At 36.7% G+C, this 12,500-nt stretch overlaps 1 protein-coding gene across 11 annotated transcripts in view; it reads left to right on the top strand.

Moving 5' to 3' along the window:
* LOC144970722 (inactive tyrosine-protein kinase transmembrane receptor ROR1-like) overlaps positions 1-12,500 on the top strand; it is a 518,496-nt gene that overhangs the window by 461,995 nt on the left and 44,001 nt on the right. For all 11 annotated transcript variants that reach the window (XM_078910704.1, XM_078910659.1, XM_078910670.1 and 8 more), the window contains one exon: positions 9,597-9,777. In XM_078910704.1, coding sequence (XP_078766830.1) covers positions 9,597-9,777 — 181 coding nt within the window. The remainder of the gene's footprint in view (positions 1-9,596; positions 9,778-12,500) is intronic.

Here is a 12,500-nt window from a genome sequence, read left to right as displayed (position 1 = left end):
GCCATCGATATTTGGAGGATGAATATTCAGGCCAAAAAAAGTGATTTTTCAAAGAATGATAGAATTATGGGCGGCGGTATCTGTTAACCCTCTGTTTGACGTCATTTTTTAGGTTTGTATAGCGTCTAGTGAGTTGTCGTTAGTAGAGCTCAAGGAAACAAGTTATTTCATTGGTTGAACTATTGAAAACAACTCACGATTTGTTTTCTTTCGTGGCAAAAGACTGGCATTTTGACGTCATTTTTTGGTCAGTGTCAGGCCCTAACTCTTACGAAGGCCACGGTCTGACCCGTTAACAAATTGAAGATACTTTACGATGGCTACGGACAGACACTCTGTGGTGTTATGGTAAGCAGGTCTGATCGATAATCAGGAGATCCAGAGTTCCAATCCCCAGTCGATACAGGCTAATTTTTTTTTTGGGGGGGGGGGGGATGATTCATTATTCTTCTTGTATTTTTCTTTCTGATTTGTTTAGCACTGTATCATACCCATGTTTTCAGATATTTTTTGTTATTTTCTAGAGGAAATATTTAGAATTATGACACCACTCTTGATGACATCTCCAGATGCTTGTCAGGGCGGGGAAGAAATTAGGACAGTATGTGGACCATATACAATCCATCGCCAAGTTTTCTGATTTAATTGAAACCAGACATGCCAATAGTTTAGTCTTGTTTTCTGGGGGATTTTTAAAATTAATTTTTGTTTTGTTTTGTCTTTGTTTTTGTCTTTTTTGGTTTTTGAAAGGTTGAGGATGGTTTTGCATACAATATTGTTCCCATTTCTCGGTTTCTTAGCTGGATCCACGATAATTGGAGCGCCAAACAAATAATATAAATCAGGATTCTTGTTTAGGTTTTTAAAAAACTGTCTTTCCTTGTATTTAAGTTTTGGGGTTTTTTTTTAAATTCATTTTATTTCCGTCATACTTTTTGTTTTATTTTCATTTTTTATTTTTTAATTGAGAAATTCGATTTTCTTGATGATGGTGACGTCATGTACTTGTAAGACAAAATCCTGATGGTTTGGCTCTGATTGCAGGTTGTAAAACAGTAAAGAAAAAAAAATAAGCTGAACACAAACAAACAAACAAAAACAGATTGCCTTGTGATATTTCTGAAGTCTCCGTCCAGATAAACTTTTTCTTATACCAAAAAATATAATTGAAATATAAAAAAAAAAAAACGATCTGACTGCAGATTTAATGTTTTTCGATGTTTTTTCTATTATTTTTATTATTATTTTTGGTATTTTTTTTCCCCTCTTCTAATGACAAACTGTAATGGTGGTAAAATGCCATGGGACTAAGAGCTTCCACCGTGTTTCTTATTCCAGAAGGATAACACATTTACATTTCATGGAATCGATCTTCAATTGTATAAACAAACAATGGAGTTATACAGATATTAAACACGCGCTATTTATGTCATTATTTGTTTTATTGTAACCGATCATCTCCAAAAGGGGATTACGTCGGAGAAAACCAATGGACCCATACCAATTTGGGTCATCAGACCTTCAAATAAGCGCACGTCGGGGTGATGGTAGCAGCCTATTATGGTTCTCACACTACTATACTATGTTATGACGATCGACCCAATCAGCAAAGTCCGGTCCGCATTCGTGATCGTGCACCGTCGCGAACTCACCTGGCAGCATCGTCACAACACACCGTTCGACTAGATGCTCTGCCGTTTCGGGTTCTTGCCCACATGTTGGACAGGTGGAAAATCCCCACTTATGATGGTAAATTCCGTTTTGAAGTCATTAATGAAACGGTGACTTTGAGAAGCACATAATTTTAAGGACGAAGTTCAGGGGATTCCAGATGTCTTTCGGGTTCTTATTTTTCTTCTATGTGTGATCCCCATTTGGGTTCAAACACGTTACTTTTTACTCAACTAATTGGTGACTTTTCGCAAAGTTTCCCACCTTGCTCAAAGATATCCACATGACAAATTGTTTTTATACCTGTGCCCAATAAACAGTTGACTTTAGCGCACCTGTGGTGATCACGCGCCTACATATTTTTATAATTAAACAGATGCGGATTACTCGTTGCACTGCGATGCAAATGATTTTTCTCGATTCTGGGCAGAGCAAATATCATCACCCCTTACTTAAGATGGAAACACTAACAGATTATGATGAAAAAGTGGGTCATTAAAAAAAAAAGTGTTTGAGACGCAATCCCTACCTTCACCTCAGCACTTTCGAATATTATAGTTATATAATATTATGACAACTATACTATAGATAGTATGCAGTTGACGTCACTCGGGTCTTTGTTTTTGCTTTTTGCCATCCGCGTTTAGGAGTAAATTATTCTCACTAAACTGTATTCACCAGACTATAAACGTTTAAGGTTACACATAGTTTTGTGTGTTGGTTCGTTATACTTCCGGATAGTAATGTTGTGACCTTCTTAGCCAAGCGCACACTACTAGTCTATCTACACAATACTTCGAAAGATTTAGTGTATTATGATGAAAAGTGAAAATGGACAGCATGCATAATCTGTTTATCGACCAAAATAGTTAAAGATGTGCATGAATCAGTGCTAGAAAAATCAGAAGGAAAAATACAAGAAAAATTAAAGAACCCCGAAAAATCAGCGTGCATCGACTGAGAGACAATCGAAGTGGGTTGATTTTCTTGGGGATGATTTTTTTCTTTATTTATTTTCTTTCTGCTTTGTCTGGTACTGTTCCATACACACCATTTCAAATTTCAACTGTGCTTGTTCCCTAATTTGTTTATCTTTTAATCGACAGTTATTTTGCTATTTTTGCGGGGCTATCTGGTCTTGTGCTATGACACTCGCTTTCGGATCGGAAGGTCCTGGGTTTGAGCCTTGCTTGGCGCATAGTTGAATCCTATAGATAGATCGAAGTTGACGTCACTCAGGTCTTTGTTATTATTTTTTGCCATCCACGTTTATGAGTAATTCTCACTGAACTGTATTATCCAGACCATAAAAGTTCATGTTTACATAGAGTTTTGTGTGTTGGTCAGTTATACTTCCGGATGACAATGTTGTGAGCTTCTTAGCCAAGCGCATACTGTCTATAAATGTCCAGGGTTACACATAGTTTTGTGTGTTGGTCTGTTATACTTCCGGGTGGCAATATTGTGAGCTTCTTAGCCAAGCGCATGCTATCTATAGAATCATCATGGAATCCACACGCTCATATCAAAGACACGACACAGTCAAAAGCAATTTAAGGCCTGGACCATATTCTGCACTCGCTAAGTCCTAATTAAATGCTCGTATGAAAATCCACTGCACTAAAACAGATCGGCTGTCAGATTGGATAACTGTGGGTTCAAAAGAGTGGAACTATGCCTGCCGGGTAAACTTGGCATGCATCTTAATCTGCAGCACATGCGCTGTAACATTTTACTCCGCCTTATTAAATGTAAACTAACTGTTTATCGGTTTGCTTACCTTGTCAAAAATTTCTATATTTTTTGTGTTATTTACAAAGTGCAGAAGGTTTAATGCCGCTAATTCTGATGGGTACACATTCATTCAAAATCCTCAAAATATGGCGGTATTCGACTGCTAATATCGCTCCGCGTGGAATTACTTTTTCGCTCAATTACCCCTGTAAACATAAATTACACGTTGGGGATGAAGAAGAACTAACGATGCATAATCGATTCTGCTTTGCCTTTGAATCGATCTTTTTAAAAGATTTAAACGTACACTAGTTGGGCTTTTTCCAGTATTTAAAAACACGTAATGGTGCGTAAATTGCGAAATCGCCATTGTATAACAGCAATCTGTGGAAAACTATAACTATTTATATTATCTTGATGCTAGACAATCTATTAATATCTCTCCCTGTCTCGCTCGATCCGATTTTACCCTGATATGTAAGTTGGCGAACTGCATAATAGTCTAAATGGCGAATTACTTGTGATAAGTAAATGGTGGTCATATCTGTACGTTGTCTTTTTAAATCCCATTAGTTCTTTCTATTTTACTTCTCCTATTCTTCTTCTTCTTCTATCTCTTCTTTCTTCTTCTTCTCTTCTTCTTCTTCTTCTTCTTCTTCTTCTTCTTCTTCTTCTTCTTCTTCTTCTTCTTCTTCTTCTTCTCTTCTTCTCTTCTCTTCTTCTTCTTCTTCTTCTTCTTCTTCTTCTTCTTCTTCTTCTTCTTCTTCTTCTTCTTCTTCTTCTTCTTCTTCTTCTTCTTCTTCTTCTTCTTCTTCTTCTTCTTCTTCTTCTTCTTCTTCTTTCTTCTCTCTTCTTCTTTCTTCTTCTTCTTCTTCTTCTTCTTCTTCTTCTTCTTCTTCTCTTCTTCTTCTTCTTCTTCTTCTTCTTCTTCTCTTTCTTCTTCTTCTTCTTTCTTCTTCTTCTTTTTCTTCTTCTTCTTCTTCTTTCTTCTTCTCTCTTTTCTTCTTTTTCTTCTTCTTCTTCTTCTTCTTCTTCTTCTTCTTCTTCTTCTTCTTCTTCTTCTTCTTCTTCTTCTTCTTCTTTCTTCTTCTTCTTCTTCTTCTTCTTCTCTTCTTCTTCTTCTTCTTCTTCTTCTTCTTCTTCTTTCTTCTTCTTCTTCTTCTTCTTCTTCTTCTTCTTCTTCTTCTTCTTCTTCTTCTTCTTCTTCTTCTCTTCTTCTTCTTCTTCTTCTTCTTCTTCTTCTTCTTCTTCTTCTTCTTCTTCTTCTTCTTCTTCTTCTTCTTCTTCTTCTTCTTCTTCTTTCTTCTTCTTCTTTCTTCTTCTTCTTCTTTTCTTCTTCTTCTTCTTCTTCTTCTTCTTCTTCTTCTTCTTCTTCTTCTTCTTCTTCTTCTTCTTCTTCTTCTTCTTCTTCTTCAACTTCTTTATTATATTTACTTTTAATTCATGGTTTATATTTTATACCTTTATATATTTGTGTGTGTGTTTGTGTGTGTGTGTGTGTTGTGCATAATATATATATATATATATATATATATATATATATATATATATATATATATATATATATATATATATATATCAGGAAGATGATGTTTTGACTGCACTCATTATTTTCACACGACCAGCCATTTTATCAAGATAAAGCCAGACTTGCCAGATAACTGGTCGCGATTCAAACCTGTTATAAGCCAATATTAGCTTTCAAAATTAGCTATAAAATGCCGGATATCGTCAACAGATAGCTGTGTCAAAACCGTCAGGAACATTCACTCATTCATCCATGATGCTTTCAAACCAAATAGACTTGTCATATTCGCTGCTTTTCCTTCTTTCTTTCTTTCTTTTTTTTCTTTCTTTTATAAGTATTTTTATAATGTTTATGAGACCAATGCCTCAAACTGTTAATGTGTAGGAGTGGTTTCTCCTTATTTTTTTTCTTCATCTTCTTCTTCTTCTTCTTCTTCTCCTCCTTCTTCTTCTTCTTCTTCTTCTTCTTCTTCTTCTTCTTCTTCTTCTTCTTCTTCTTCTTCTTCTTCTTCTTCTTCTTCTTCTTCTTCTTCTTCTTCTTCTTTCTTCTTCTTCTCTCTTCTTTCTTCTCCTCCTCTCCTCCTCCTCCTCCTCCTCCTCTCTCCTCTCCTCCTCTCCTCTCCTCTCTCCTTCTCTTCTTCTTCTTCTTCTTCTTCTTCTTCTTCTTCTTCTTCTTCTTCTTCTTCTTCTTCTTCTTCTTCTTCTTCTTCTCTCTCTCGCTCCTCCTCCTCCTCCTCCTCCCTCTCGTCCCTTTTATTCTCTGTTCTTCTTTTCTTTTTTTTTCACAGCCTTTTGTTTTGTTTGTTTATATCCTTATATTATTATAATTATTATATCTTCAAAAATCCTATGTAAGCGCTCAAAGAAAGAGTAAAATAAACGTTAGTCCACATCGGTAACCCAACACCGTATCGAAACGCCTTAGGAATGTTACGAAAGATCGCTTTCTTGTACGGAACATGCGTTCTTTTCATTACTTGTAAAACGCTTGTTTACCCAAGCTGAATGAAATAGGTTAATATTTCAAAAAATGCCAGTTTCTTTTTTTTTTCTGAGAACTGAATGGTGTAACTATATTATTCCCTCTATATTCCTTTAGTTTATCCATTTTCTAAATCACAGCAGTGTGGGAGAAGTTCAATTATCGAATCTTTCGGATTAAAGATAATATATTGGGGGGACCTTATGGATAGTTCAAGAGATAAAGCACACACTACAAACGCAAAAAGGTCCGATATCGATTCCGGGTGAAGTCGAGATGTTTTTTATGACCCAACCCCCCCCCCCTATACCCCGCTTCATATATCAGTGATTGGGTAGTAGGGTCTTTTCAATCTGGTGGAAAGTATTTCGCAATAGATCATCGTCCTATACAATGGATAGCAAGCAATTACATCTACAGAAATTTATGGTAGCAAGCAATTGCTATTGCCCGTTTCATGTTATAGAAACCGGGATAAGCTCCTGGTCCATGGGTCCGATGGCCCTGAAGAACTACTTGGGCTTGAAAACCCAACATTTCACATTTCTGGTCCTTTTGTTAACTTTAAATTCGCTTCTTTTTCTTTCTTTCTTTATTTTTTTTGCTATGAGGTAACTCCCTACGCAATATTATCGTTTTGAGACATTTGATCACATAACTTTATAAACCAGAAAGTAATGAAGACCCACTAATGTCGGGGTCATGTGACAGGTGTGAGAGTTTGATGGATGAAATCATCACAAGTGATTAAGTCTGAGAAATGTCAATATTCATGTGATCCCGTGCAACATGACAAAAGTCATCCCGTCTTATCATCTCTTGCGTGTATTCCCAAATCCACCTGGCAAGCTATTAACTAGTTAACTTCTGTACTCTGGAAAGGCACGAATTTTTAAAAAATTGGCTAGAAAACTCGTCCTTCAAATATCGATCGATTTAAATGACTCTCGTGTTGGCAAAAACTCTCAAACCTGGGACTTCGCGTTGAAAATGTTTCATCAGCATGAGACCGAAATCGGAAAAAAAGTCTATAAGTAATGGGTTGATTAAAGAAAATGTCGAATATACACAGTCCAACAAAGATATTTTTAAAAGATAGTTTATTTAAAAAGTGCAACGAAATCCCCTGTTAAGTAAGGTTCTTGAGCTAAGATAGAAACATATCGGACATATCTAATATTTTGCGTCGTAAACCTGAAATTCTCGCTAATAAAGCAATGGTGCTCATTACACTATTTCTCTGGCCAATACAAACGAGCTAGGGCCGGTTGACAACAAGTATTACCTCTAACTCCCGAAAACGATTTGAAACAACTCAGTGACGAAACCAGATTAAAATCACTGGCAGAGCTATCAGACATCAGGGAAAAGCTAAAGACAGAGTCAATTGGAAAATCTTCACCGCAAAATAAGAGGAACGACCGAAACTGCGAAGTCAGATGACATCGAAAGCGGAAGGCTTCAAGTCACGTCAAGTCAGAATATTCGAGGAAAGAAGTTCACGACTGATAACTGTGCTGCTGCACTCTGAGAACAACAAGAGAGAGAGAGAGAGAGAGAGAGAGAGAGAGAGAGAGAGGGGGGGGGGGAGAGTGGGGAGGGGGTAGAAAGAGAGGTAAAAGAGAGAGGGAGAGTTGTGTGTGTATGTGTGTGTGATAAAAAAATAATAGCGTTAGAGAGAGAGAGAGAGAGAGAGAGAGAGAGAGAGAGAGAGAGAGAGAGAGAGAGGGAGAGAGAGAGAGTCATCATTTAAATCTGCATGCATTTCTATTTATGAAAATTTACTCTACAAATATCTAAATCAGTTTTGAAAAGAACAAGAACAAGACTTTTTAAAAGTTTTGAGCTGGACATTCGTCCTTCAAATATCGATGCATTAAGATTATTCACATCTTGTCAAGTTATTACTCAAGTCAAAAAAAAACGAATACTAAATTTAGTAACTTGCTTCCTTGTTCTATCATCCCGACTCTCACCTGCCCCAGCGGATGCGATGTTTTACTCCTGGAAACACCTCCATTTTGTCTGATTGAAGTCACGTGGCATACATCGTTGAGCCATCAGCCACAAGCATAAAGTACAAATGGAGGATCTTCTTTTCGTGTCAATAGCTTGGAAATGTCAGCAGGAAACGCCAGTCGTGGTTATAGCCAATCTGTAACTAGGAGAACAGAGTTAACAATTTGGGTTTTTTAAAGCCAAATTAGAAAAAAAAAAAAAAAAAAGAAAAAAAAACAACAAAAAAACAAACAAACGTGACATTATTTTTTTAAAAAATCGATTGATGTGTAAAAATTGATCTTTGCAATTTAGTACTTTATTTATTTATTTTGTAAGGGGGGGGGGGTCTTGCTTAAATCGTTTAATGCCACCAACTTCGTCGTCATCATCATCATCATCATCATCATCATCATCTTCTTCTTCTTCTTCTTCTTCTTCTTCTTCTTCTTTATTCCTTAACTAATTTAATACACTTGTATACTTTATATACTAGTCTTCAAATTTCACCCTTAAACTGACAAGAAGTTGTAAGTTTTTTTGTTTTGTTTTTTTTTTATTGAATCAATTAGGTCTATGGCAGCAGGATAGGAAAATTAAGATTTATTTCCACTTTTATATGTATCTAAACAATAAAAAGATATAGGAAAAGTTTTTCATTTTCAAAGATCTTAATTTAGCCTTTTTTTCATAGATATTTGGCGTTTTAAAAAGTATAACCTGGCAACACCGAACTTGGGGAATGGCCTCAAGATGGCAGTTGGGTGGCACCGGGAAACGTTTTGTGCATGTTTGTTTATTTTTATCTAAACGGCGGACTTAGTGTGACCTTGTGCTGCCTGTACTAAAGTAAACACTGTAGGGACTGTTGTTTTTATCTCTCTCTGGAAAGTTGAAGCCGGATGGAATCCAATTTTAGAATTAACTGTCTCTGTAAAATCAACACATCGAAAGGAAGATAGGAAGATTGTCTACGTTTTTCATTCTGGTTTATTTTGGATTTTTGTTGCTGTTTAGAAAATATTTAATCGACTATTTTTAATTTCATTTTATTTTAGCACAATGTCAAGAAAAGCGTATTGTTCTATCGCATCAATCGGAATTTATTAAGGGAAGAAAATTGAGTTGAGTTCAAATTGATCGCTCTTTATGGAATAAAAGTTGTTTTTTTATTTTAGGGAGGGGGGAGAGGTTGTTTGTTTTGTTTTTGTTTAGTTTTGTTTTGTTTTGTTTTAAATTTAAGAATCGAACCCCTGTCTTTTCAAAGAAGACATTTATTTAAACAAACAAATTGGGGCTATATTTGGATTTTAACCACCTGGTTTATATTCCCCGACTTGTTTGTTTGCTTAAATATTTTTCATTTATTCACTAAACGTGCTCAAAGCGCTTTACAGGGGTCCCTAGCCAACAGCAACGCTTAACATGTAGGACGATATATGACGCCCGTTAGGCAATATTAAAAAAGATTTTCGGGACAGAGACAGCGCTGTTAACGGCCAGATACATATTTTACGCCGGAGAACTATGAGAGAATGTTAGTAGTGAAAAGCCTTTTTCCAAGGACTCATCTATGCCCCGCTAGGGACTCGAACCCAGGACATTCCGATCCAAAGCATACCACTAGATTGCATAGTCGCACAACTTGTCTTATCATGTTTTATCTTATCTTGTCTAATTTCAGGTGTTGGAAATATTCAACTGGACATTCGGATGAAGAACGTGACGCGATATAAAGGCCAGTCGGTGCGCCTGCGCTGTGAGATCAGCGGAAACCCCGTGCCCAGCTACCAATGGTTCAAAGATGGCGTCATCATTGGCAATGACAACAGGATCAATGCCAAACCCACCTCTTGGGGATCAAGGTAAGAACTGTTTAAGATTTATTTAATAGACTGAATGAAGTTGACGACACTCAAGCCAATGTTATTGATGCTATGCGCTTGGCCAAAGAACTTGCAACATCTGCCATCTTGATTTAACGTACCAACACACAAACATATTCCTTATGTTAACATCGGGAATATAATGCAGTGTCCATCAGTTCTGGTGACTAAAATAATTCAATACAACTGTCTGGATGTTGTCATTGAGCGATGCAAGGTTTGAATCTGACAAATATTGGTCCTTGTGTAAAGCCAGCTCTTGTAACTGTGAACGTTTATAGTCTGATTGATAGAATTTAGTAGAACTGCTCATAAAAATGACTGGCAGACAACAATAATAAGGAGCTAAGTGACGTCGATTTCGTTCCTTCTATTGTTTTTAGACCGCCATGTGGAGGATTAGTTTTCGGTAAAGTCCGTCTAAAAGACTATAAACGTTAAAAGTTACACATCATTTTGTGTGATGGTACGACTGATCTCATGGGCAGAACAGGTGATTATTTTGCCTCAACGCATATCATCTATAGAGTCAAATTTCCTATTTCAATTTCATACAGTGCTAGTCTCCTGATGGCCATTCTTTTTGTACTAGAGCTTTTAATATATCCTTCTCTGGATCAAGTTGGGTAATTTATTAAAGTGTCTTCCTTACACAAGAAGACAGCGTCGGGGTCAAAATTTTCAGTCATTTACATTGTCACCCATCGATAATTTATCACGCTAAAAATCGCTTGAGTCTGTTACAAGACGTGACAGCGTACAGCTGACATTCTCAGTTATACTCAGCCATCAGATCTCTACTGCAGACTTTCCTACTATCACGAACAATTCGTAGAATTACGATATTTGGCTCCGATTTCAGAATAATTACGATATTTTGGCTCCGATTTCAGAAGAATTACGATATTTTGGCTCCGATGTCAGAAGAATTACGATATTTTGGCTCCGATGTCAGAAGAATTACGATATTTTGGCTCCGATGTCAGAAGAATTACGATATTTTGGCTCCGATGTCAGAAGAATTACGATATTCTGGCTCCGATTTCAGAAGAATTACGTTATTTTGGCTCCGATGTCAGAAGAATTACGATATTTTGGCTCCGATGTCAGAAGAATTACGATATTTGTGGCATCGATGTCCAAGAAGAATTACGATATTTTGGCTCCGATGTCAGAAGAATTACGATATTTTGGCTCCGATGTCAGAAGAATTACGATATTTTGGCTCCGATTTCAGAAGAATTACGATATTTTGGCTCCGATGTCAGAAGAATTACGATATTTTGGCTCCGATGTCAGAAGAATTACGATATTTTGGCTCCGATTTCAGAACTTCATAAGCATCCTTTAGTCAAAACTTATTGAAACTGAAAGTTGAAAGTTGATGCTAGACTATATGTGACCTAACGTTTCAAAACGGTATTATGTCGGGATGAACCAGATACTAAAAAGTCAAATTAAAGCTGAATTGGTCAAAAATATGAATTATTGGTATTTAGCACTCTAAAATATGATAATTATTCTCCTCAATAAAACATACAAAATCAACGCAAGTCAGATATTTCTGGCTTCAAATTCAGTTTTAAGCATTTTAATCATCCCGACTTAATACCGTTTTGAGACGTTGGGTCACATATAATTTTAAGGATTTTAAAGTGTTATATAGTCTTTGTCAGGGTGAATTGCTGATTTTTAAAGTTAATTATGGCGAGTACATTTTTATTATCCGAAAAATTAATTTTTTAAAACGTTTTCAAGTAGGCAGATCTGCTAGTAGTATGACAAATATAAAATTGAGCTTTTATATAGAGCAATAATATCCACTAAATGTGCTCAAAGCGCTGTACAAGGGGTCCCTGGTCAACGGCAACATTTAACATGTAGGACGAGACATGACGCCTGTTGGGCGATATTACAATTTTTCGGACAAAGACAACGCTCTTAACGGCCAGGTACTCATTTTACACCTGAGTATGGTGAGAGAATGTTAGTAAGTTAGTAAATAGCCTTTTCCAAGGACTCAACTATGCGCCAAGCGAGGCTCGAACCCAGGACCTTCCGGTCCGAGAGCGAGTGTCATACCACTAGACCACATATATATCAAATGTTTAAGACACGAGTTGTGACATTCTTCTTTAGGCGGTCATGTCTACTTACTTTCCTCCGTTCTCGTGACCTGTTCTAATTTGTCCTTGGTTCAGACATGCCTTGTCCATATCTTGCCCGCGGCAACAACAATATGCCTTTCAATGAGTGTACACACTCAAATATTTGCTCATGTTTTTGCTACATAGCCACAGTCACCCAGCTAGGCTCACAGGGCCCTTTTTTCCTGCGTTATTTTTTAAAGCGGTTTTCAGGTCCCCTCGTCTTTAAAGACGGTTGAAATATACACATGTGTTTTTGTGGCTGTGTGTGCGTGTGTATCTGTGTGTGTTGTGTGTGTGTGTGTGTGTGTGTGCAGATGGAGAGAGAGTGAGAAAGAGAGAGAGAGAGAGAGATAAGAAGATAGATATATAAATAAAAAGTGTTCCCAGTAAACGTATAAATGTGTAATGGTAGCAAATCTGGTCGGTACCTAGGAGGTCTCAGGTTCTATCTCCAGTCGAGACAAGCTGAATATTTGTGATAATTTTTTTTTCTTGTATTTTCTTTCTGCTTTGTCTGGAATTGTTTCACACACATCCTTTCAAATGGTTGTC

This window comes from Berghia stephanieae, chromosome 1 (assembly GCF_034508935.2).
Source record: "Berghia stephanieae isolate SIO BIC M18660-M18661 chromosome 1, UCSD_Bste_1.3, whole genome shotgun sequence".
Classification (NCBI taxonomy): domain Eukaryota; kingdom Metazoa; phylum Mollusca; class Gastropoda; order Nudibranchia; family Aeolidiidae; genus Berghia; species Berghia stephanieae.
This window is presented reverse-complemented; position numbering and strand designations above follow the sequence as displayed.